Source organism: Passer domesticus, chromosome 6 (genome assembly GCF_036417665.1).
Source record: "Passer domesticus isolate bPasDom1 chromosome 6, bPasDom1.hap1, whole genome shotgun sequence".
NCBI classification, from domain to species: domain Eukaryota; kingdom Metazoa; phylum Chordata; class Aves; order Passeriformes; family Passeridae; genus Passer; species Passer domesticus.
This window is the reverse complement of record NC_087479.1, coordinates 39,507,377-39,535,035: the sequence shown is the minus strand read 5'-3', so window position 1 is coordinate 39,535,035 and position 27,659 is coordinate 39,507,377. Positions and strand designations below refer to the sequence as shown.

Genomic DNA, 27,659 nt, shown 5'->3' with positions numbered 1-27,659 from the left:
AACTGGCTCAAGTGTGATGTCACAGCGCACTGATAGACCCAAGGCCTATCTGCCTTCTACAGACATTTGATAAAATCAGGAACTTCGCATACAACTCGGGAAGAAGTTCACCTCAGACCCTATTAGGGCAAACTATGAAAACTTGTTAGGGTCCTCCTGTCCTGAGATCCACCACTGCTGAGGGACTTCACGGAGTCCAAGGATCTCGCTTTTTAATTTTTTTTTTTCTTTTCTTTTTTCTTTATTTTTCTTTTTTCCCCCCTATTTTTAAAATATGATTTTTTGCAAGTCAGTTATTCTGGATGTTTGAAAACTGAATTAAGAAAAATTCACTCAGAAGTTGGCTGAATGTTGCAAGCTTGCAAGATGGAAGGATTTCCCCTTATTCCCCCTGTGAGTATATGGATTTATTTGTAATATGGATCATTGGGTTCAGTAGCAAAAGGCAGAGTAAACCAGGTTTTGTTATTTGAGAATATCTCTGTTTTGGTCTGTATTTGTAATGCCAGGAAGTTTGGCTTAGGTCAATATATAAAACTAGTGACAACACTGCAATGAAAGGGAAATTAACATTTCCTCCCCAAACTTGTATCTGATTTTGATCTCCATTTGTTTTCACAGATTAAATGGATGGTATTTTTGTACAGGATGTTTATAGCAAGTCAGTAAATCTCTCTTCTTCAGTGCCACCTACATGATATAAAAGCCGTCTTTCTTCAGATTGTAATTCTTAATCCTCTGAGGTCTCTGACAGAGTTTATGTATTTAACTGCCTACTAATCTGTGAGAGAAGAGTTGTTGAATGTTGATTTACATATTGCAGATTATAGGACTGTGTCCAATGATGGCATTTTAGTTTTTAACTTAATGTTTTCTTGAATTCTCTCAAATTCACTGACTGTGAAAAAGCAATTGGCGAATAGGGAAAAAAACCTACGGTCTTTATTTGAGTCTTTCAATGTTTTCTCTAAGGTATAAATTTTTCTGCGTGCTTATGGGGCAGGTCTAATGCTTTCCTTAACTCTGAAGCATTGTCGCACTGCTGTAATTTGTCGTACAGTGAGTTAAAAAAAAAATCTTATTTATGAAAAAATAATGTCACTAACTTGTTCAGAAAACAGGCTTAATAGGAAATCTCTAAGCAGAATGGGTACAAGAGGCCTTAATTAGATTTCATTAAGTTTGTAGAAGCTGAAGAGGTGTCAGATAAGGTGGTTCATTTGGCTTTTTATGTGGTAGATGTCTTGCATTAATGCTATACGTGTGTCAGAGAACAGAAGGAGATAATGCAGATCCAAGGGGTTTTTAACATAAACTTGTATCAAGTTTTGGTTTTGTCTTGTCCCATTTAATGAAGACTAAGACATCTTCCATCCAGAAAGGTTGCCCCTTGAATTCTTGTCATGTTCAAAATTCATGATGACTGAAAGTATTTATCTTATTTTTGGGGGATGCCCTTTCTTTTCTCAGTTTATCATCAGTGCCCCTGAAATCACTGATCTACCCAAAGGCTGAGGAGACTCTAAAAATATTTTTTCTTAAATATACAGAATTTCCCAATGGGTCGCCTGTAACTGCAACAGAATAAAAATCTGAATAGAAATGAGCTCAAAAAAAAAACGTATCTAGGGATTTCTCAGTATGCTACTTGTTGGGCTTAAAAAAAATAAACACAAAAGAAACACAAACCTTGTCCTTAGCTACCCCAGAAAACTGCATCTCCATTGGAAATAAACCCCGGTTGTTAATTTTCTGTCCACTGATTAACTCATAGCCAAGTTTTCTGCCTTTTTTACCAGCGCTGAATTCCAGGACATATGTTGAATAAATTGAGTAAAAATCTAACACAGTTTGGCCCATATTCTAATTTGTGTTGCAGTTAATAATCTGTCTGAACTGTGCTCAGATGAGTGATACAATTGGCAGTGAAATCCCAATTGCATCTTACTGAAGCTCTTGATGGAGCGATTTGATTTTTTTTTGTTTGTTTTGTGATTAAACTGTCAAAAAAATTAATAATTTTGTGGTTTGTACTTTCAAAATTTCTTTAAGTTCACTTTGAGCACTGCCAGCTAGAGTCCTACAAATCTGTCTCCTGGGATTTTTTCAATGGGGAGATACGAGCCTGTTTCTAGGCAGGGGTTGCAGCAACACTTCCCTCCTCCACCCTTCCCTGTTCAGTTGAGGGTGGGTCAGTAACTGCCTTCTCTAGCCTGGGCTAGGAAATTCTTATTCTTCAGTAGGAAAACACTTTTTAAATTGTTTGGGAGTACTGCATCTTCCTCTGATAATTAGAAATTTTGTGGGGAAAAATTCTGCAGACTGGGTCTGTGTCTTACAGTGCTTGATAGAACTCAGTTGTGTTATGGGTCAAAACATGATTAAGTCAAACATCTTTGCCTGAAGAGGGTTCCAGTTTTATATGAATCCTTAAGTAGCCACCTGTAGAAATCGCAGCTTTGAATGAAGTATTTTTGCATGAGAGCAAAAATGCCCCACCAAAGTCTTCTGTTCCACATAACTGCACTGTCAACACGGTCCAGTGAGGCTGGCCCAATGAGTAATCATGCTAATATTTTTACTCATCTTTTCTAAAATAGTTATACTGTAATTTTTTTCCAAGGAAATAAAGTTAATCTTGGCCTTAAAGTTTGTCTCAGCAGCACATCACTGGAAATTGTCTGAAGTATTTTGAATCACATGCCAGTGAATAGTTATATCAAGATAACAAACAGATCAGCATTTAGTGATTTTACAATTCCCTGGAATCATCTGACAAAATCTCGGGGAATAACAACATTTTCATACTGCTATTCAGCCGAGTCCAATGTGTCTCTCTTAACCAATGCCAACTGAGCTTTCTCTGCCTGCTTTTGTGGCTTTTCCCTCAAGTTTCAGGGCAAAGATGGAAGACTGAGGCCACTCCTCATTTATCAAAGTCTGTGACAGAAAGTATTGTTTGTTGACCTCTTACTTGAGGGTAGAATACTGTCTTAGATAGTGCACTGCACCCCATGGCATGCATGGAAGGAGATACCAACTTTAGACCACAGCTATGGGATCCTAACAAAGATTTCAGTCATTCTTTTTCATGGAAACAACCGATAGAACAAATGGCCATTGACATCAGTTAAATATTAAACATAAGCTATTCTTTGCTTTTTGTCAGGAGTAACAAAACAGTTCAGTGTCATGGAAGAGCTGTCAGGAAGATGATGAAATGGGTGTGGGTGGGGAGGTTCCAGAGAAGGACAGGGCAAGTGGGTAAAGATTGACACAAGAGGCAACAGCAGTACATGGTGAAACCTCTTCTCTCTAATTAGAGAAAACATTTCTAAAGAAACTTTTCTTAAAAAAAAAAAAAACAAACCAAAAAAACAAAACAACAAACCACACCCCAAAAAACCAGAAAGCAATTAAAAACATGTTATTGAAAATAGCCTCTCTAATAAATAGAGGGAAATATCCCACTTTCCCACAGGATAATCAGAGAGAATACATGCTGTTCTGTGTCCTTTAACCACCATCTGATTAGGTTTATGATAAGTAGACTTTTAAATATTTTACATACATCTTGCTATGTTAGTTACTGTGCCCTTGAAGATCAGACACCAAGATAGAAAGCAGTGGCATTACAAGTCCTTTGTGGGGATGGATCGGTCCAGTTGCATGAGTTAACAAGGATATACAAACACATATTTTATCAAAAGGATCGCTGGACAGGAAACAAATCCAAGGACAAAAATTCCAAGAATCCATAATAAAGAAATTTTAAGCCCCAGACTTTCAAACGAGAGTTTATAGTACCCCAATGCCCTATGTAGAATAGTTTTTAGATGTTGGGTATCTGCAACTCTGTAGTCAGTCAGATCCGTAAATATTAAGGGAATCATTGTTTTAAGAGTCTATTTAACACACCTCCCTTTAGCTCTGGTCACTGAATACACATCTGAACTGTAAAAGTAGCTTTTGAATGGTAAAATATTTTATTCTCAGCTGTCAGACTGTGAGACACTAGTGCCTGTTAATGTATATTGGTCGGAAGTGGGGGAGTTTGGAAACTGAGAGAAAACAAAGGAAAGCACAATTAGGAAAAGCCAAACATTATTTTTCTTGCTTAAAATATGTATTTTTAATCTTCTTTTGGACTTCTGTATACTTCTGTAAAGATATGCGAGATAGATGGCTTGTTGTATCAGAGGAAATTTTAGTGAATTAAGTCTAGATTGACAGGATACTGATTTCTTTCTAAATTAGTTTATTATGGGCTAAATAGTTATCAGTGTTTAAAACTTCTATGCATTTAAATATTAACTTCTTAATAATTTCTATCAATTTCTAGTATTTCAATTGAGAAGAAACAGAGATTTTTCTTTCAAACAATGTACATTTATATGACTTTTTAACCTCTGTTTTTCCCAGCTAGTATGATATGCATTTTCCATTTAGATGTTGACATTTCCCCTTTCACAGCACATCAATGCTTTCCTTTGAATTATAGTAATTTATGATATTAATTATAAATTTAGTTGAAAATTTATAACGTAATAATTAAAATTCTTAATATGAAGGTATGAGCTTATATTTTAACAGGAACCATATATTTAGGGAAAGGAAATAAAGGAGTGGGATGAACTAATTTGCAAAGATAATGAAAAGGAGAAATTCCATTCAGAATTTTATCCTAAAGAAAGCAAAATACGGTCTCATTACTTTTTCTTGTCAGGGATCAGACTACACCAAAGGTGGAAGGAATGAAGATGAGTAAACACATATAACCAGAGAGAATACCAAGAAAATATATAGAGAAAAAGCAGAAACATTGAGGAAATGTATGCAGTACTGATTTTTGACCACCCCCCTGAAATCTGGAAAACATGTTATACTTTCCATTGTATCTCAGTGTGAATAAAGAGCAATTCTGTTGTAATCACACAGATTTGGAAGGTGAGACTGTACCTACAGTACAGCTCTGGAGACCAGAGAAGAGTCCTGTCACTGGTATTCCTGCTGTGGATGCAATTAAATGATGACTTATCCCTTCTCCGTAGTCTTTCCCTTAGAAAGCCTTTACTGTGGGTTATCATCTTCTCAAGATTTCCCCAAAGCAATTATCCACCACCATGGTTCTCTCTGGAGCTTGTAGCCAGGTGATGGATTTTCTCCTGAGGCTTTAAATATTCCATGGATCTGACTCCCAGTTAGTGTGTGTGCTGGAAGTCACAAAGTTTTAGAGAGTCTTACCAGTGCCTTTTAATGACACACTAATAGAACATATGGCTGCTGCTAAGGATTTACCAATTCCAAAGTAATTTCTGAAAGTGTTTTGTTGAGGTATTTTTGGTATGTGTTCTAACATCTTAATCCTCAGAAAGGGACAAATCCAAATTCCAACAGAATGAACTGAAGGAGTTAACCAGAAGAATTAAAGAAACCAGAAAAAAAAAGTCCTTTCCTTTTGCTAGCTGCTTATCTACCATCTCCATCTGGATTTTAGTGGCAGCTGCTACCTTAGGTTCCATTTCTCAAGCAGTCTAGGGGAGTAAGAAAAAGAGAAGCTGTCCTGTATTTCTGTCATGCTGTTACCACAGCATAAACTTTAAAAATGCAGATGTTCCAAAAATGTGACAGGTTCATGGAGGGAAAGGATTTGGGACATACAGATAGGCATATGAAATATAACACAAGAAATATGCCCATCATATAATTATCATGTTATTCTAAATATTTGTTATTCTAAATATTTGTAAATATTCAAAGTTAGTTATGATGGAGTCATTAATAGAAGTGAAATGTTCCTATTAACACCTAGAAATACTTGAAGTCATTTCCTTTCCAAAAAAAGGCAAGAAGGTGGTTGAGTTCTTTGCTGTTGGCAGTGCAAGAATTTGTTTGGATTGGAAGGAAACACTGTAACAAACTTAACTGGACTAAGGTTTAACAAAACGGCATGACAGGGACTGTCTTTCTCTAACTCTTATTCTGGAAACAAACATGAAGGAATATTAAATGAAGCATCAAAATTGTGCACAACTAATAATAAACAGCTTTTATTGTGACAACATAAGATCTTACTCAGTGTTGAAATTGGAATAGTAGGCCTGAGGAGGAAGAGAAGTGGGCAAGTTACCCTATGTCACCTGTTTTGAGAAGATAGAGAAGACTCCAATTCTACAGCTAAGCATCCAACAGGTCACAAAGAAAACATTTCACCTTTACTTGTGCCTAATATCTACAACAGCTCAAAAGCAGTATCCTCAGAAGGCTGGAGTGAAGGGATGTCTTTATTACAACTGGACAAGTTCTGCTACACAGGCTGGGTTCTCTTTTCTACTGGGATTATTCTTTTTCTTTTCTTTTTTTTTCCCCAAAACCAGTGTTTGGTGTCACACATTTTATTTCTGCTGATTCAGTAATAGCTTGAAGTCTCCCCTTTCTTTCTCTAAGCAGTATAAAATGGGTTGGCATCAGCCCTTCACTAACAATATGAATAATTTGGAAAGGATTTGTGTAAACTTACTGTTCTAAAAATTCCTCTTCTTTTTACAGCCCTCTGAAGATATGGTACCCTATGAGTCAGACCTCTACCGACAGCCCCATGACTATTACCAGTATCTCAACAGTGATGGAGAGAGTCATGGTGGTAAGTCAAAAAATATCTCCCTGAAGCACAAAGTCTCATGGATTTCCACAGGAAATGGAATTAGGACATACAAGAAAATAACGTTTATTGCTGAGATCTATAATGTATAGGAACACATTTCTGAATCAAGAACAAAAATTATTTTATTAATAATATAATATTATTATATTATTTGTTCCAACCCAGCAACTGCAAATGGTTTCTCTGAAAGAGCGTTTTAAAAACCACTCTGTGATGCAAAAGTTCCCAGGAAAGTGGGATCTCATGATCTCTATCCTTCATTATCTTTACTGTGTTTTTATTTTCCTCTTCAGATCAAAAGCATTCAGCTTGCTTCTCAACTTTTTAAGAACCTGGATTTGCAACACTGTATTCCTCTTCTTGTGTTCCCATGTCCAACTCCCATTTCACTTAGGTCCTAGATAATCTATTTGTGCTATGGTTTCTTTGGTATTTAGCCTTTTTCAACTCCATATATTTTTCTCTTTCTTTTGATCTCTATTGCATGCTGCCACACCTAACTTTAACTTTCACTCTTCCTCCAGTACACCCAAGTACTTCCTGTCTCTAAATCTGTGTAAAACTTCCTTGTAGCTGTTTGTGCATAAGCATAACTCAAGGTAAAAATGCTGTATGATTATTTATTACTTCAATTTATTTATGTGATTTCAAAGCTTTGGTGCCTATATTTTAGTGTTGTCTAAGCACTGGACTCTAAATCAATGCAGAGGCAAGAGTCTTGCATTGTGAATTTTGTGTCCCGTGCAATACAATGGTCCAGCAACAGCACCCTGGAAATACCAGAGTCAATATTGACTCAGGAAGGAAAAGCACCGTTCTACTGCATTAGTGGTGGCAGTCCCTGCAGGTCCTGGAGTTTCCCTGAAAGAACCCCCCTGATACAGCAACTACAGCCATTGCTGTTATAATTTCAGACACGAGCTAATCATAGCACAGCACTGTTTTGTGGCAACAAAAGAGCAGTGAGTTACTGAGTAAGATCATTCTGAGCATTTAGCTGAAAGAGATTCCTACCGAAATTTGTTCTCTACACTTCATTCAGGAAACACCTATGATATTCTTAACACCTGAAGACAAAGAGTTAATTCAGTTATTATAAGTTATCTCATGGCATCTGTCGAGTCTCATTAATCAAATTCCACATGGAAATTCAGGGTTTTTACACTATACCCCATATCTGTTTGCACACTCATAAAACAGGATAACATTGATTATCTCAAAAGGCAATTGTGACAATTAAACAATAAATATAAAATATGCCATGTAGAAAAAAAACACTAGGAAATAACTTTTCTGTCATTAAGTCTAGGCTACCTCAAGCAAAAACTTCCCTTTATCTTTCACGATTTTATCACCCCATCTGGTTTACTGTCCATTTTTCTTCTGAAAGGTTGCTTCTAAGCTACACTTCTCAGATCACTAGCATGATTTTACTCATCAAGATGAACACAGCAAAACCTGGATAGTGACCTATATGAGTTATAGCCTAAGCAGTACCTAAACATGCACTTTAAACAGAAATTTGTCTGTTCCTAAAGTTGTTCTGCACTTGTCCTAAAGACCCCCAAAACATTTTAACTTCTACAGTAAGTACTTAAGGAAGATGCAACCTAAACCCAGCCTGCACACTTCAATGAAATTTTAATTTATGAAAGCACCTGTAATATAGTTGGTTGTGTATAAATATTTGTGCCCTGTGCTGACCTGAATTGCTCACAGTCCAAAACAGCAATGAACAACCGAAAAATACAGATGGAGACTAAAACCCACAAGTTGTTGTAGTTTCCTTCTTTCTGATAAACACTGAAAAACCCAACTTTGGCTTTCATTTTGTTTGCATGACAGAAGTATAGAGTCTTGAGGACAGCTGTGGAGAAGAGCAGGAAAAGGATGCCAAAAAGTGCATTTAGAAATATATAATAAGTGTTCAGAACAAAGTGGATAAAGGCATAATGATTGAAAAATTGAGGGGGGAAAGGAATAAAAAAATGCTGCAGTAACAGCAGTGAAAGAGACAAGAACCTGATTAGATAGGAGGATAAAAAGAAAAAATAAGAACAGAATTGTGTGAGAGAAGTTCACCTTGGGGTATAGTGAGACCACTGACAATACATGAAAATAATTTTGCAGGTCTACTCAGTACCCCTATGTACCTCAATACTACCAGTTAATGCAAATAGATGCCACTAGACAGTATAATAATTTTGATTTTGCTGACAAGGGATTGTTAAAGAAACAGGAATGTTTCCTGAAGTGTCAGACTACCTCTCTCTCAGTGCTGGAAAAATTATTTTGTGAAAGGGAGATGGCAATGTCTTAATCTGTAGATTTGTGCTACATGCATTACTGTCCCTTTTCCTCAAATATAGTACTGAAGGAAACCTTTACACATTATTTATTATGCCTTACTTACTTATTTACACAAATAGGTAATAAAGTCCACAAAAAATTTGTAGATCTGTTCCACTAGTGAATAATATTTAAGAAATAATTTCCTATAAGTGAACACTGAAATTAACAAGCAAAACCACGACATGATATGCTCATCACCACAAGCATTGTGTGCGATTATTTTCTGTACTGCAGTGTAACTCTGTTTTAAATACTGAGCAAACACAGAGGCACAGTCATGCTGGACAGAAGCTGCTTTGAGTGGTCATGTATTAGCCCATCACCCTACCCTGAGCATGTAAGTCTGTAAGAGCATATTTTGTAACACTAATGCAATCTTTGCAATTACAAAATTCCACTGCAGCTTTGTCTCTGTGTTATCACCAAACATTACAGGTTTACTAAAAATCACTTTTTGTATGAAGCTGAGTGCTGACCCTTGTTCACTTTGTTGCTAGCCTCATGGAACTGACTAGATTTCATGATCTGGGATTTTATTTTTGTCCTGCATCGTGGAGTAACATGACCATTTACAAATCTCAGCTTTGATTTTGTTAGCCCACACAGAAGTGAAGGAAAGTCCAAACATGTGAACCTTAATCTTAAATGCTACAGAAAAAAAAGAGAAAGAATTCCAAACTTCATTAAAAAATCCCCTCCCTTCAAAGCTATTCTCATTATTTGGTGCCTAACCATAGGCTTTTGAACATTTGGCATAATTAAATTAATTTGTAAAGTGACAGTTAATGAGATTCTAACATTGTTTGAGATAAGACTGATGCTCTGCCCAGGACCACAGCACTCTTCTCAAGAGTGATTCTGTAGTGTCTGAGCAAGACGTTGAGTTTCCAGTGTCCTTCAATATTTTTCCCATTTCCTCTATGGCTTTTTTCCTTGACTTGCTTTTTGAGATGTGCAAGACACACTGGGAACTTGAGCTGTGCAGCGTGGGGCAGTGAAGGAAGCCCTCTCCCGGTCCAGCAGGCGCTGGGAGCGGCGGAGGCGCCGGGCCGGGCTGGCAGCGCAGCCCTGCAGCAGCCGAGCCCGCGGGGCTGGCAGCGCCCCCAGCTCCACAGCTGCCTCGGGAGCTGCTGCTCGCCTCGGCACTGCACCATGCACATTCAGCCCCTTGCTCCACATTTGCTACAAATACCTGCCTAGAGCCCGTTGTGCATTCTGAGAGCTGGTTCCACCATTATTCATCTATTAAAACAGGAGCAAAGCAATTTACAGTGATGAGAAGGTGCATGAAAACGTTCAGTCAAGTTTTCTCACCTGTGGAGTGAGGCTCTACCTCCATGGTGAATATTAACACAATGCCTTTAGGTCAGCTGCTGCTTCCCAACAGGCTAACATCCCCTCTGTCATGGGAGGGAGTTCAGAATTCATTATTGTCCTTCCTCTAACCTTTCACTACATACAGGACCAAAACAAACATAATCTCCATGTCTCTGTAAGAGAGAATTCTTTTCACATCCTCTTTCACTTCACATGAAATTTCTCATAATGACTCCATTGTGTAGGTATAGCTTGGCTTTTAATGACATTTTCCTTTACCCAAAGAACAGGCACTTTCCATTTCTAGAATTTTTATCTCCTATCTTTTTTCTTCCTTCCACCTTCATGTTTTAGAGAAAAGAACAAAATTGGTATGTGTAACTGACATAACACTAACAGAGAGCATAGAAGTAAAGAGTTTCTGGTAATTCAAATATCTGCAGATATTTAAATTTTTCTTTTTTTATTTTCATATGCAATAACTTAGCCAGGATGGTTAACTAAAGAAGGGCTTGTGGAGACAGATTTGCAATTTCTCTTCTAATGTTACTAAACCAATATTGTTTTTCCTAAGGATTACTGGGAAATTATAGATATTTTGGAAAGAACAAGGACTTTGCTCCCTATCACAACTTGAACATTTGGACATAAGTTTGTGTTGAAGTAATTTCTGACATAGATTTTTTGGTAGGGTAATGCTATTATGTCATTACTTTAAATACTCTATGCTGTGTTAATAGTATTATTTTACTACTTTATTTTTACAGCAGCATCTAATTCCATCAAAAAGGAATTTAGTAATTAATGTGATAATTACTATTATTTATTAGCATGAATATGCCTAATTAGTGTTCCATGGGCTAGTTAATCTGCCAAGGGAAAAGTTATAACAGTTCTGGAGCAACAGTAACCTTTTCATAGGCTCCAAAAAACAAAGTATCTTGAAGCATAAAAACCTAACTGCTGATAAAAAGAATATAAAATAATCAGAAGTAGAAGTAGACTGCCTAGAGGGTGCCCAGATACTCATGGCTATGCAGGTTGGAAATGCTCTTTGTTCTCTCTTGGCCACCATATTTGCTGCTAGTAAGACATTCCACAGCTGAAGACCTGCCACTGACAGCCTCAGAGACTTTTTCGTGGGCTTTGTCATCCTCCCAGTTATGCACTGATCTCATTTGCTGTTGTGGATTCTCAGTGACAAGGGATCTTTGGGAATATACATTGCCCTCTGACAGAGCGCTTTCTGCACCTCAAGCAGAGCCAGATCACTGAAAGGAACAAGAGTTTAGATGATTCCTGGGATGTATTCTCAACAATTTAATATGCAGGGCTGCCCATGGTATATGTGACCTCAAGGGTTGGCTCTGCTTAGAGAAATCTGCACTAATTTAACCCAGAGGAAACATGAGTTAGTGTGGCTCAGTGTTCCAACTAAATGGACAGGTTTCACACTGAAAGTTTCAAAGCTTCCTACCAGGACACAGCCTTAGGTAAATTATGGATTTCAACTCACACACTCTGCTGTTTCCTGGGTTGAAGTAGATGTGGATATAAAAACACCTGAGTCCTTTGCATCCATAAACCCCACTTTTTTACACTAGAAACTGAAATTTTTGTCTTGAACTGCAACATGAAGAAGTGTTACTGTGCATTGTAATTTTCTTAGGGCTATAAAATCCGTACATAGCCCATAGAAAGTGCCATACAACCAAGTGAAGACAAAGTAATGCAGCAGCTCCCTGGATGTTTTTACAAGCACATTTCCACCCCTTTCACATGCAGTGACGAGGTTTATTCATGAATAGGAAAGCAGAAAGGACAAAAAAGTAGTGCTGGTGCCATAAATGATCTCATAGAGCCTCCAAATAAATTTCTGCAGGCCTGAGCACAAAGGCAGATGAAAGAGCTTACAGCTTCTCAGGTAGAAGTGTGCTTGGTATAAACCTATCACTGAGTGCACTCTAAAAGAAGCCACATTCAAAGTCACACCCCTGGATTTCAAATCCTCAACGTGATTACACTTAACTGTTTGAATCACAAATGGGGAAGGATGAGGAGATAGGAGATAAGGAAAAAAACTAACTTGATATTTAAGAAAAATATTCATAGCACATTAATATCCAGATGTCATGCACAATAGCATATATTGCAGAACAAGACAATTTTTCCTCAATAAATTTAACTACATTTAGAGAAGCATGTTCAAGTCTGTCTATTGTGTTATTGGAAGGATGTCAAGAGCTGGGAGGGAGCTTGGAGGAGTGTACAAGTGTGAATAGGGGGGTGAATATACTGATTTACACTGAAAGACTCAGAGCTGATACTAGCTTAAGGGATAATTAGAAATAGATGGTAGGAGTTGACAGCAGTGTGAAAACATGTAAAGGGGAGAACAGAATTTTAAAAAATAATTTAATAAGTGAAGAGAATGTGGAATGGTAAGATATAAATTAGAATTGTTACACAGAATATCATAAAAAAAAAATTCAGCCATGTATAAAGTGATACACAAAAAGATGAACACTGGAAGATTAGTTCCAGGCTCAGAGAGAGCAGAGGATGTAGTGTTGACACAGATTTTAAAAACAGGTTGCACATAAATATGTGCAAAATTATGCATGCAGCTATTGTATATGAGAAATACAATTAGCAATACTTCGCATTTCTTGTAGAAAATTTTAAATTTTGAGCAGCAAATACAACATTCTAAAAAGCTGGAGGCTTATGTTGAACTAAAAAAGCCAGAAATCTAAAACTGAGAATGATATGGAATTTAATTTCAAAGATAAATTAATAAGGAAACATTATAGTGGTTATTTAAGTACTTCTTTATATTTTTTTAAAAATCCAAATTATCACAGAAATTTCAAATGTACTGAAGAGATAAAAAAAGTAGAGAAAGAGTCTGCATTAGAATTTAGCCTTCCTGTATACAGTGTATACCAGATTTCCATGTGTTTGTCCTTTTATTCTCTAGTATTGCCACTTAAAAATGCGTGATTTAGCAAAACAGCAGGAAGAATACAGAAAAGTGCCCTTTCTGCAACATTCCTGAAATGTTGCTAGCATAGTAAAATAAAGACTAAAAATAGCTGCAGAATAATCTTTACACTTTTTCCACCTCCTCATTTCCATGCCAGGAGGAAGAGTGTAATAAGAATATGACAGTGTGTAAATCAGTAGAATTTGTTGACTCAAGAATGACAATGTTTTGGAACTTGATATGGTCTCTTCCTGAGAAAAGTGCCACCATTAACATCTTCTGCATCTTGTGTTAAATTATCACTTAAATCCATCTCACTATCTGAGAGTATTTTCCTACTCAGAGTGGCCTAAGTAATACTTCCCAGTCACAGGAATTTATGAGATTAGGAAAAGAGACTTTACAGGGATCTGTAGAGAGCAGAGACAAACAGGCCAACAGGAGTGGTTTGGAGAGGGCAGAAAGGGCTGTGACAGGAGCAAGAATCAATGAAAGACAGGCAAATGCCATGTTTTTCCATCTTGTAGTGACGGACAATCCTTTTTTACTTTCTTCAGATCATTATTGGGAATACCATCCACACCACATGCACAGTGAATTCGAGACCTTTGGAGACAACCATTTCACAGAGCTGCAGAGTGTGCAGCCTCCCCAGCTGCAGCAGCTCTACAGGCACATGGAGATCGAGCAAATGCATGTCTTGGATTCTGCAATCCCAACCACACACATCGGACTCAACCATCAGGTATGGTTACCAACCCTGCTCAGAACTTCAGATGGAAATTAATGGTAAAGAAAACATACATTAGGAATGCATACTATTAAGTGAAAGACGCTTCTGGAATGATTTACTCAGGTTCTTAGGGCATGAAAAGCTCTTCATTCTCAGGACAAATTGTATTTTAAACATGCTTTTTACCTGGATAATGAGAAATCATGCTCCCCACACTGTCTAGAAAGAGAGCTGCATTTTGTGGAGGTGTTTGGAATTTCAATTTTTGTTTCATTTGGAATGAAAATCAACTGATTTGCAATTCTGTGGATAAACTGGAGCTGATAAACTTTGTATCATCATAGAAATGGTACCTGTGACTATTAAGAAGTAATTCAGAGCTTTGAAGTAGTAGTAAAGCTTTAAATATTTCAAAGGAATGCTGACAGTTTTATATGACTTGTATGAGAAATGCTAACAAAGTCACTGACAATTCTACCACAGGCTGAGGAGACCCTACTTGTGCTTCTGTCTGGGAGTAAATAAGTCACAAGCCAAAGCACACTGTCTTGGCTTTGCTCAGATTTTACATTAAGTCAGGCATTTCCCTGTAAATTCCACTATGCAGTAGTCACCAAAGCACCACTGAATTCTCACTGAAGCTGACATTATAAGGTGTTCCATCATACTGCAAAGACACTAAGCACAGCAGATGTGGAAATCACTCTTGATCCTACAAGAATATGCCGAAGTCATTACTGGGAGCAGTAAGAAAGCTGGAAGAACTTGTGCTAAAGAGTTTCCCAATGTACATGAAATGTCCTAAATACAAGACAGAGTAGAACTGAAGTTGGAGAAAAGAGTGTTTGCTGATTACAGTGCTGCATATGACAGTACCCTTGCTGAAACTTTGTGAGAAAAACCGCATGCATGGGCTTAGCATTTTGCGTTTCTCTGCTCAAAGCAAACTGAAATTGTATGTTAATACTGTATTAATCAAAAAGAAAGAAGAGAAAAAATAGAATGAGTAAGTTAACACTGACAACAGGAAACTGCAAGCCATCAAAAAATCAGGAATAGAATATAAGATGTAGATACAAACAAAGAATTAGGAACAGAAAGTTACAAACATAAAAAATGCATCATGGAACAGCAGTCTGTGGGAAGCTTAAGTTGTTTCAGTTGCTCATTGCAACTGCTAATACCTAATGACCAACCATTACCTCTGGCCAAGGGCAAAGGATGAAAACGAGCCTCTTTAGGGATGTCTTTGGAAGCACAACCAAAAAGCAAGAGAGGGCACTTCTGCTTATGCACGTTCATTCTACTCAGCTATGGTCTTTCATTTCAGGATGAAAGGCATGGAACTAATTTTCCTACAACTTTTGATAAAGAGCACTATGATCTCGCTGCCCCACACCCCACCAAACTGCAGATGTTAGTATGTAGAATTCACCACTACCCTTCTTTTCCTCAACAGCAGGGGATCTTTGGCTTTTTACATTACTTTTATTCCTAGAATAGATCATGCAAATAGTACTTGGCATGCTCTGAAGTTCAGCTTCTGGTGTGTCACAGTCCCAGGCAAAGAAACAAGCAGGAAGCAAGTCTTAATCCTCCTCTAAATTTGCTAGTTTTTAACTAGCATGCTTGTCCAGCAATGGCAGAGTTGCTGGTTGCAGCAAAGGAAGAATGTGCAAAGATATTTCTTTAATTTTCTGTTGATATCACATTACTTTGCAAAATTAAATTTGAAGTTTAACCTGTTCATGAACAAGATTTGTCTGAAAACTTTTGTTAGCCTGACAACAGGGGCCTCAGAAATACTAAAATAAAATAAAAAATTCATTCTGAAGGGAGAAGGAAAGAGAAGGTTGGAAAGCTCTGAGAAGAACTCTAGAACGAGGAAAATCACCCATGGGTGCCACAGACCCTGGGAAAACATCAGAATATGGAAAGTAGCTAGTAGTTCCTTAAGTTTTCTCTCTCCAGAACTGTATTAGTAACCTGGCTCTTTATAGCACATGGGCCAGTCCTCTGTGACTCTGCCCCAAAACTGTGTGACACTGTATTGATCACCCTTGCTGAGGTTCAGGTGCAGAGGAAGTGTAAGCAAAGACAGAGCCATCAGGGACAGTGGGGACAGCATGGGGAAAGCTCACTCAGCTCCCCAGGCTGGCCTCTGCAAGACACCATGTCCCCTCCCACTGTCCCCTCCAGCCCAGAGAAGCAGTTCCTTACTCCCACACAACCTCCCAAAGCACTCCAGGTTTCCACAGCCCTTTGCTCCACAGGGGCACCAATCTCGGTTCCCCTCGCCTGTAGGACACTGTCCCACCTTCTCATTCCCCTTCCCCCATGGCACAGTCTCTCCCTTCCTTCCTACCCCTGGGGCTGCAGCTTTCTTAACTGTAAAAAGCCGAGGGTGGCTGTGGTGAGGCTGAAGTTTCGCTCCTGGGGATCCGACAGGAAGCTTACACGCTCTCTTGCCCAATCCTGCTCTTCCTGCCAGATCGGCTGCAGCCAATCTGCCAACTCATTAACTGCCAGCTGCTGTGCCCCAAACCAGCCCTTGGCACACGCCTGGTTGGGACATTTCAAGGTGGTGCAAAAGTCACCCAAAAAGCCCCGCTCGGCCAAACCCGGCGCAGGGTGAGTGACTCATGAACACCCACTGCCCACTTCAGCATCTCGGGTCCTCTGGGAGGGCATCAGGCTCAAAACATCCCTTCCTGGTGAAGGAGAAGAGCAGTACAAAAGGAGCTCCCTTTCAAGGGCTATCTGTGTCATTTCATGAAAGCTGCATAAGATATGCTGCTGGGTTTGGGGAATGTTGGTTGGGTTTTTCTAATGTAGGGGCTAGGTTCTTACTCCCTGCTCCTCAGACTGACCTGTTTCACACTATTAAATAAAAAGACGCAATCATTTGTGCCAACTGGTCATGTTTCCTAGCAAACCAGACCACAAGTGAGAATTTACAGAGCTGAGGTATATTCCACACTGCTTCTGGCAACACCTCTATATAAGGGCAGGAGAGTTTAACACAAAAACTGGCTTGCCAGCTTTGCAGATGAGAAAATCCCCCCTAATGGGGAATTTTCAAACAGCAATTTGGGAAAAGAGAATATGGGCTGATATGATATATCCTTATCTTAGTGTTAAGGCTACTCCTCTCTTCATGGGGGAAGTTTAAGAGAGAAAGCTGGTACTGGTACAATCCCATCTCCAAATTTGGATGCAGTCCCATAGGGTTTCGGTGCCGTCAGGAGGCACTGTGCCTGAGAAGGGAAGAGGACAACAGAGCCAAAGCCAGCCACGATAAGGCAGAACTGTTCATCTCTTTCAAATTCAGCTCCAGATGGTCTGTGTTAGGAAAAGAGTTGTTCTGAAAAGCAGTTTCACTCTGGGGATAGACAAGCAGGATCAGAAACTCATTAGGAAGAAAGCAAGCTTTGGGGAGATATGGGGAAGAGGAGCAGTGTTACTTGCATAGGATATAGGATGTGAGAAATTTCTGGCATTCAAAATGTTATTCATCCTTCCCTCTGGTAAAGGTGCATCACTGTACATGTGTAAGTGTTGACTGTTATCTGAAAGTGTTTCTTAATAGGATGGCATTTATTATAAATGTCAACAACTAAGTCACTCAGTATTACACTAAATATTTTCCCATACCTCTAACTTTCTCCCCTCTTTTCTCTGTGCCTCTCTTCATTACATTTCTTTTTTAAATCTTGATGCCCTACTCTGCATCACTGCTTTCTCCCTCTACTACTCTGTTCTCCAAAAGGTGTCCTATTTGCCCCGGATGTACTTCTCTCCACCTCAGCCCAGCTCTGACGAGGAGGACATAGAGAGGCAGAGCCCCCCCTTGGAGGTTTCAGATGGGGAGAATGATGGTGTTGACCCTGGGCCTGGAATTATGCATGGAGAAACAGGTCAGTGAAAACAGAAGGATTTTGTCAAGCTATGAAGTGGGCAGGTGTTATATTACCACGAGGATAATGAATAAAACTGTAGACCTGCTGTGCTAGTATTTTATGCCACTGCCAAAGATTTTCCTTCCCTGATTCATTGCACTCTCCCATCCTCTGAATCTCACAACCATAACTATCTCAAACCTCATTTCTTAATGTACTTCCCTGCCTCCTTCAGCTTTGTCTATTCAGGCATCCTGAATAGAAATGGCTTTTGCCATTTCTACTCCAATTTCTAATAACAGCCAAGAAAACCAAGACAAGAAGGTCAAGGAAGAACCAGTTTTAAAAAAAAATATTTAGTTCTCTTTCCTCAGTATCTGAGAGTCACATTCTGTATAACCTGACAAAATTAGGTTTAAGTTAGTTTTGAGAAACAATGTTTTGCAATTAGCTTCAAATTAGCAAATTAATTTCAGAAGTTTAGCCATAGGAATTACTTATTCTTGCTTTTTCTTCTTGGTATATCAACCCACATTTGTCCTTACACTGTTATATTGTCTATAGTTATAAATGCTACAAACTGAAGAAATTTTGTCTCCCAAGCTAGCTGGAATACTTGGATGCTTTCTGCTGTTTCACCCAGGAACTACACACAAATACTAATACTCCACTGGCTTTCTTTGATTCTCACACAGGCAGCAAGAAAAAGATACGTCTGTATCAGTTCCTTCTGGACCTTCTCCGCAGTGGGGACATGAAGGACAGCATTTGGTGGGTGGACAAGGAGAAAGGTACATTCCAGTTCTCCTCCAAACACAAAGAAGCATTGGCCCATCGCTGGGGCATCCAGAAAGGCAACCGCAAGAAAATGACCTACCAGAAGATGGCACGGGCTTTGAGAAACTATGGCAAGACAGGGGAGGTCAAGAAAGTTAAGAAGAAGCTGACCTACCAGTTTAGTGGAGAGGTGATGGGAAGGGGGGCCACTGATAGGAAGCATTATCCTCACTGAGGCCATGGGACCCTAAGCAAGAAAAGTATTGAGAGCTCCTGGCTGGATACCAGCAGAGGAGATGGACGCATCTTTCTCTTTGCTTCCTGTGCCCCCTTCTCTGCCTTTAAACAGCCTTTATCATCAGATGTTTCTGGTACGAATTCCCTTCTTCAGCATCTGAGAATCCTAATCATGACAGAATTCTTTGCTTCCATCCTCCAAGTTGGACAGAGTTGGGAAATTTAAACAATGTACAAATATATTGTTGTCAGGAAAGTTTTTTTTATTTTTTTTTCTTTTTTTTTCTTTTTTTTTTTTTTTTTTTTGATTGTATTGTAACTAAATACAGCCAATGAAGTTTTGCCTCCAGAGGTGGTGCTGTGTCACTCACAGTGACACCACGTTAGCTTCCAGCTTTTAAACTAGCATTAATACAGGCTCTGCCACAGCTCTCGGAGCTAGAGAGAAGTCTGCAGATCTTGGGAATGAGACTCATTCTTTTAAATAGTAATAACATGTACATATTTAATAAAATTAGATATAATGAAGTTTTGATGTTTGCATAATAAATGATTAGTTCACAACCAAATGTGCCACATTCAGTTATGCAGATACAGCTCCTCTGTGGTGTCTGAGCAAAAGGTACACTGGGTAGTGGGGCCTTATCCAAGTGTAGCTACTTTTTAATTTACCTGGAAACATCATCAGTGGTGTCAAACTCAGTAACAAATGTTACAAGGTGAAATACATTACTGTGAAAGAGACTACAGTACTGAAGGACATTTCAAAATACATATATGTATATATTTCTCACTGTTTTTTCCTGTGCAAAATCCCTGCCAGTTCAATGTTTTCTGGTCACGCATACAGAATTGCATTTATGTCCCCATCCCATTTAGAATGTATCAATTAACCATGCTCTTCTGTGGTTTTACTTATTTTCCTGCTCCTATTCTTTTGTCTTCCTTCCCCCCACAGTGATACCTTGATTCTCGCTCATGAATCTTTCTTGGAAATAAGTTGTGTTTAATCATGTGTTTGAGGAATTCCAGTACAAAAGCGTTTCAAGATTTTAACCGTGGATTTTAAGCCCTACTGTAAAACAATTAATAGTAACTAATAACAACTGCACTGTAAAAATAACACTCAAAATGCAAAATAAATGATAATTCAATACCTGAAACATCATGGTAAATTTACCCAGTACATCCAAGCACAGAAATTAAATGTAAATTCAAGCAACAGTAAGAAAATTGGCATTTTAAGTTTTAATGTTATTTAACATATCTCAACTGTTTCAATCACTCAAAAATCAGGACTTTCCCAAAATAGACGAGGTGAAATGAGGCAGATCGAGAATGACGAGAAGGGGGTTTTTTTAGCAATACTGAAATGCAGTACAACATGCCAAATATCACTAAATAACCTGAAATTTTTCAGAGCTTGCTCCTCACTGAAATCAGAAATAGTTGAAAGTGATGAGCTTCTTACAGACCTGAGTTTTCAAAATTAAATCTAAACACAGTCAGTGTTATCTGCACTAACAATCTCACTGTAGAAGTGAAAATCTGCTGGCATCATGGCCTACAGTATCTCTTTGGAGTCAAACAAGAAAGAAGCTCATGGTTAAAAAACATCCCAAAGTACTACTTCCCAATTCTTATTCCTGGTTCATAACTTGATAAATATATCAGTCAGTGCAAAAAATTAGCAGAGAGTTATCTTTCATGCTTCTAAAAATCTTGTAATCCAACCTTTAGTGACTATGCCTTGAGGATCATGTTAATTTGAGCATCATTTTTCATTCACTTAGGGTTAGGATGAGTCATATTAAGACGACATTTTGTTTCTAAAATTGTACTGGAAGGATTTACTTCCTATAGCAAATACTGTAATACTCACTAAATTTGACTTGGATATCTCCATCTGCATCCATATTAAAGTTTCAGGATGGGAGATGTTGAAGGCAGTTCTGAGAAGACTAGAACACCCAACACTGACACAATTAAGGTTCCTTCTTGCTGAGCTGGAAACTCAGGACTTCTCTGCTTGGTACTGATGATGTTTGGCACTGCTGGCCTGGAATTAAAAAGATATCAAAGACATTTGCATTCATCAGACTTGCAGACTTGATATTCAAGAAAATTAGAGTAATAATTCCACTCTTCATAAAAATATCTTTATCACAAACACAGCTTCAAAAGCAGAACTGATCCTTCTCTGACACTGTAATTTGGTGGAGAAGGATCATTTCCTCTTGCAGGAAAACTGTGATAACTGAAAGGAGCCAACTGGTGAGTTAATTGTGGAGATACTTAGGATATCATAAAAGCCATTTCAAGCTTACCAAAAAACTTTCTAAGATCTATGAGACCTATTTTTCCATTTCCCTAGCAAGTCTTGCATAAAATCCTATTAGATACTGGAGAAATAATACAAAATTAAAATAAGCATTCAAATAAACAACAAGAACCTTTAAATGAGCTTTTTGAGTGTGTGCATTACTATAAAATGCTAATTTAGAGCAACTACTTATACTTGAATTAAAGATTTTGCATGTTACACTGGTTTTGACCACAAGAAACATGGAAATTGAAGATTCTGAAAAAATTATCTTGGGGAAGATAGTATTATTATTAAAAATATTTTAAAAGTAATATTGAATATAATTTAAAAAGAAGGCTTAAAATTTTATCTCCAAAGCTGAAAACTTTTTCTCTTCCTCTTGTTAATGCTTTGAAATACTGGTTCTAAAAATATTCACTCCCCATCTGTTTCTGGTTAGGTTTTTCATCTGTGGCACAAAGAGTGAATAATCATGTGTTGCAGCTGTGAAGGAGACAAAATGATGATGCTTCTCTGCCAGAGTACTGTTTGTCTGCCACACAATCCAACTGCTCAGGACACTGGGCAGTCTAGGCAAGCTGAATTCTTGCCATTCAGCTGCACATGCAAGCAGAAGCTCTTTGGCTGTTTTAGACAAAATTACCAAAATGAATATGACTAAATCACAGGTTCTGCAAAATTACAGAGGAGCTGCTTTCTCTGAAGGTGGCCAAGTACTAGACAGGCAGACGTGATCAAGAAAGGTCGGGGGGGTTATTATTTGGAGAGATGACCCATGATTAGGACAAGTTCCTTGGAACATGTTGCAGCCCACTGCTGTTAGAGATCATCAATCCTCTTTCAAAGCAAATGTTCATACTACAGCTGGACATTCAACTTATCTTTGGCCCTTTTCAGGCTGCTGTAAAAATCAGCTTTATTAGCTACTGAGTGGTTCCTAATCAATTCCTGTGGAAAGATTATTCAGGAAACTATCAGTGAGCTAAATTCAAAATACTGAACTGCACGTACAATATATAAGACTCTCTGTAGCTGTTCATCAGAGGCATCAAAGTTAGAAAAATTGCACTGGCTATACAGATAATCTGCTTATAATAATTTACAGAGATAGCATGTATTTTTAAATTCTACTCAGTCAAAGAGAGTTTTAGACATTTCTAGATGTAAACTACTACTCAACTGCACCAGACAGAAGTGCAGCTAAAGGTGCTATTATTTAATTTTTGCCTGAAAGCTCACATTTAATGAGTCCTCCAAACTTCCTGAAAAATGCATACACACATCCCAGTATATGTGCTGGAGGTTTTTGGTCTCCTCCTTCATTAAATTTCATCTCTATACCCTCATTTCAAGATTCACACACTGACAGAGTCTTAAAATCTGTGTTTGTCTTCACTTGTGATTACAACAGGGCTTAGGCTCTGTACATTGCCAGGTTTCTTTTCCTCAGTAAGTATATTTTATTTTTTTTTAATTTTATCACTTAATCTCTTTGCCTTTCTTCCATTTCTTTCTATTTTTTTTCCTCCCTCATTTGGATCTCCACACAACAATATTCCCTTCCTTATCATCAAGTTTAATTCAAACTATATTGCCAGCTCCATAACTAGTACATATATCACATGACAGTTCAATTCAGTGTGTTTATACTGTTGTTCAAAAATTTCCTTGTACCCTAGCTGCACATTGTAAATTCATAGCAAAGGCTTTATTACTGATGACAACACAATGAGCATTTTTCCTTTGAGAATGCCCTGAACAGTATGTTCTCAATGGAAATCCCATACTTGTGTATTTAAAATGGATGGATTATGGATAGAAAAGACTATGACATGACACAGACTGTGGTACCAATTCCAAGATTTTGCATTTATTTCTAATTTATTTTGTGAGTTACCTTGCTATCTTGTCACCTTTTCTTCTTCTATTAAACACTCAAATCAGATTTACTTATTTTTGCATACCCATATACTAAAACGTTAAACATGTAGTGCTTGTAATAAAAATGGTACTGTAATGAACCCACTAATATATCACAGTCAAGTAGATTAGGAGCTTGCTCTTTAAAGCAACTGTGACAGTAGCTAAAACTTCACCAAGTTTCACCTTTCTTCTCTAACAAATTTGCACATTGCAATTCAGTTGGCTCAGCTGAGCCTGTGCTATTAGAGAGGTCTGTATATAAACCAAATAATCAGTCCCATTCCAAGAGCTGGGGAATATGAATGTCTTCCAGAGAGAAAGAAAACAGCAGTAGGCTGAGATATTCTTTCTCATTTCCTCACTCATACCTCACCCGTGTCTGAACACCTCACATCAGAACACAGCATCCCAGAGGAACCTGGGTTGGGAGGGATGTTTGGAGGCCACCCCATCCAACCCCCTACTCAAAGCAGGCCTATTGAATCTGGTTTTTCAGGACAACTTTCTTTCCATTCTGTGTTTCTTTCCATACTCTCCACTCATCCAGCCACATCCTCCTTCACACCTTTGGTTCCCCACAGTGTTACTTTTTGCTATTGGGGAGTCAAAGCAGTACGTGAGAATGAGCAGTCTATGGACAGGAGGGGAATGAGGATGTGGTGGAGCAGATAAGGGTTAGCAGGAGGTGGAGGAGGAGAAAGAAGGGTGGGAGGAGGTATTGGGGAGACCAAGGTTATGCAAAGGATTGGGGAAGCGGCTTTGTGGTAGGAAGGAATGCAGTTTCTGTGCCTTAAGGGCTCCCTCGAGCTTCTGTTTTAACTCACCAGCGGCAGAGCAGCAGTGCTTTAGGTATAAGAAGCCCTTTGACCACTGGTGCCTTTGTGCAGAATGCTTCGATTCCTCTGCCTTATGCAAAGTGAAGAATGTTTGGGTGCTGAGCTGGGCATTTGCTTATACAAATCAGTTTGGGTTCTTTTAGATTTACCTAAGTTTCTGAGTTTTGGGGGTGTCTGCTTTCAGAAGCATAATTTTAGATTTCTTCTCTAGATATTCCTTTCTCCCTTTTTAACCCACTCACCCACACTGTGCTTTCCTTTCTCTGCCAGCCTCAGCTATCAATTCCCAGCTCTAAGTTCAGCTTTTCTCCATGCCTAGATTCAGCCAGTAGATGCCTCCATATTTAGTAGATTCCAACTGTTTTATCTCAATGTCCTTTTTCAACTTTTGCCCAGCTAGTTAATTCCTTCCTCTCAGGCCAACTTTTCTCACATATGCCTCCAGTCAGCTTCTCTTTATGTGAATGGTTCTCAGTTCCAAATTATTAGTTCAGCCATTTATAGTTTTTCCATCCCACATCCTCTTACAGTTTCAGCCTTATCACCAGTTCTCTTCCCTCCGCCCCATTTCTATCCCAGCTCCCCACCTAATATTCTTGTCCTTTGAGAATCTGTTTCAAATCTCTCCCATATTACCTAGAAAAACCAATTTTCTCCCCTCATCCATGCCCTTCAATCACACATTTTTATTTCCTCCTCCCACTCAAATTGGTGTGAACCCTTCCCTCTCTGAAGTTCCAACTATTTGCCCCCCAACCCTGCTGCTTCTCCCCTTTGTTTTGATGTGCCTGAGGGGGATAATGGTAGGAGCACAGGACACAAAGGCTGTTTTGCTTTTAGTTCCAGTGTCCATATTAAGTCCAAGTCCCACCTTAGCCCTCACATAAATGCTTAGAAAACTCTGCTGACCCCTGCACTGGACCTCATTGACACAAACAAAACTTCTTCAGAGGATGAAATGTAGAAAGTTCCCACTGAGCATATGCAGACTGCATTTTTTTCCCCATAGTCTAGAATATGCAGCAACTCAGGTTATTTATCATGAAGCCAGTTAAAAGAACATCCCTGAAATAAATGCAAGTTGCTGTCAAATATACAGAAAGAACTCAAATATGGAGTGCAAAGGGTAGGGATACAAAATGGCTGTGCAGAGGAAATACAAGCAGGACCAGCATTACCCGATTCTCCTAAATCCCTGCAAATTCAAGTTCTGTCAGTAGGGTCAAGTGGCTTTGCACTGTACACACCAGCACTCTGTGATTCAAAAACTCAAAGGAAACAGTGAGGATTAGCTTGGACATTGGGAACAGATTCTTCACCCAGAGGGTGGGTGGGCACTAGGACAGAACTCCTAGGAAAGTCACAGCAGGAGCCTGCCAAAGTTCAAGGAGCATTTGGACAACACCCGCAGGCACCTGGTGTGAGTATTGGGGCTGTCCTGTGCCAAGTCAGGAGCTGGATTTGATGATCCTTGTGGATCCCTTCCAGCCCAGGATATTCCATGATTCTCTGAGCACTTCAGTGGATGAGTCCTGCTGGTCCTGTGCTCTGCCCAGCCCCACCATTCACAGCAGAAACCTGCAGCCACTGAGGAGCTGGTAATTTCATGACACAAAACAAAGAGGCAGAGAAGGAAATAAACAGAAATAGAGACAAGAAATTAAATGGCATGACAGAAACTACCAGGAAAAGAAGCTCAAAATAGTGAAGTATTTCTGCCTGGATAGCTACATTTGGGCAGAATCACAAGCACCTGAATACACAGCCTTTCAATAAGAAGCTGGGTAGTCTTTTTAGAAGGAGATGCTGTTAATTTTGGCTATAAATAATAAATTGGTTTTCTCTGCATAAGCCATGGTGCAGCTATCTAAAGTCGCACAGCCTGTCAACTGCAGGCCACCAAATTCTGTCATTTTTGAACTTGATTTTGAATTATGTGGTGAAAGACACTGCCTGAAGCACAGTGTAATAATTTCAGAGTAATTCTTCTGACAAGGAAGAATTTCCCTTCTCACTTTTTAAGCACAGGCCCTGAGACATTTATTACATGTTGCTTCACTGTTCTTGTACATTAGTTTCATTTGCATACAAGATGAAACTTCACAAAATTATCTAGTGTTGCAGTGCACTAAAAAGTAGTTATCACAATCAACTGCACGCCCTTTTTGGGTCAGAGTAGCCATTGAAATTATAAGTTTTATTTGCATAGCAGTTTTATTATTAAAAGTAGTCAAATAATAATGCAATGTAATGTAAAGTAATATAGAAAATGCTAGAAAAAAGTTTACTATTACAACAATGCTGCCACCTGGTAACCTAATGTGTAATAGCAGAAAAAACATTCATTTTTCCCAGTCTTGAACATAGCAATATATTTGATATATTATTTTAAATACCATTAAAAATCACAAAATCTGTGAAGTTATTATTGGATTAGGATAATTTCCCTGCATCAGATTAAACCCTCATAGCTGTGTTTCATTGTGGGGAAGAAGTGAGACCCAAGCCCTTTGAAAGGTTTCAAGTCAAAGCAAATAGCCAAGATTTCCTGACTCCCAGTGAAATACCTCATGCACAAGAGAGCAGCCAAATACATATCATGGTAACTTGTGCTCCACCAGAAAGACAGACAATAGAAAATAAACACGGGTGACATCCTGCCCATCTTCCTCAGTCATCCATTAAAAATTGTTTCAGGGGAAGGGGAGGAAGTATTTGGCCCCAGATCAGGAGAGGTATCAGCAGTGTCTCTTGCATGTTCACATTTGTGCTATCAGCCTACTGAGAGTCAGATGTGAAAGGCAGACACAGAGTGCAGTGACTGATGAGCCGCTTGCACACTGGTCTACTCTGAACTCCACACCAAAAGATGAAATCACTTAAAAATGAGGTTTTTACAGGATAGTAAAGCCAGGGGAAAAAATGAAAACCACACCTTTTTCTTTTTTTAAATTATTCTGTCAATACTGGTGGGGGTAAAATATACTCAATGTTTGGCCTCCAGAGTTTTTCTGGTAAAGCTTAAAACTCAAAATTGATAAATCATCATGATAAAAAAAAGAATGATTAGCCACAGTTACTATTTTGCCATATGCTAACTATATGGATAAATAAGAAGCAGTGATTGGAGCATAAAATGGCCATACAAGAATAATTTTCTAGTGAGACTCTACCCCAGATTTTTCTATATGATTAAGCAAAATTGAAACTCTTAGAGGTATAAAACAGAACCTTGGAACTATTTTTAAAATGATATTTCAAAGAAGAAGAAAAAAAACTTGCTAGTTATCAAGAAACGTATGCTCTGGATCAAGTGGGTGGATGGGGAGGGAGGACTAAAACTATTTAAGTAGTGTCATGCTTTCTACTTGTGACTGCAAATGTCAGTATTGTGTAAGTGTCTCTGCAAAAGAAAGTTCTTTCCTTAAAGTTCACAGTTTGTTCTACAAATACAGTCTTTGGTTGAAGAGCTAAAAAAAGAAACAAGAAACCCAGTTTGTGAGGGGCTGTTCAACTCTGACTCAATTATGGCAAAAACAAAAATTGAAATAAGTAGTAAGAATGTAAGCAATTGCACACTTAGAGTAAGCAGGAACCAGCACACGGGAG

At 38.5% G+C, this 27,659-nt stretch overlaps 1 protein-coding gene across 1 annotated transcript; it reads left to right on the top strand.

Annotated features, from left to right (window-relative positions):
- The first annotated feature begins 40 nt into the window (after positions 1-40).
- SPI1 (Spi-1 proto-oncogene) lies at positions 41-19,534 on the top strand. The gene is made up of 5 exons (XM_064424896.1): positions 41-393; positions 6,550-6,643; positions 13,877-14,064; positions 17,822-17,969; positions 18,647-19,534. Exons 1-5 carry the CDS (start codon positions 349-351, stop codon positions 18,961-18,963), a joined length of 792 nt encoding a protein of 263 aa, XP_064280966.1. The 5' UTR covers positions 41-348; the 3' UTR covers positions 18,964-19,534.
- The last annotated feature ends 8,125 nt before the right edge of the window (positions 19,535-27,659 follow it).

What these genes read in the sequence shown, in the direction of transcription:
- SPI1 (XM_064424896.1), top strand. Translation starts at nt 349, where the DNA reads ATGTTGCAAGCTTGCAAGATGGAAGGATTTCCCCTTATTCCCCCT. An exon ending in TGATGGAGAGAGTCATGGTG is followed by an intron (nt 6,644 to 13,876) that starts GTAAGTCAAAAA and finishes TACTTTCTTCAG; the next exon opens with ATCATTATTGGGAATACCAT. An exon ending in AATTATGCATGGAGAAACAG is followed by an intron (nt 17,970 to 18,646) that starts GTCAGTGAAAAC and finishes ATTCTCACACAG; the next exon opens with GCAGCAAGAAAAAGATACGT.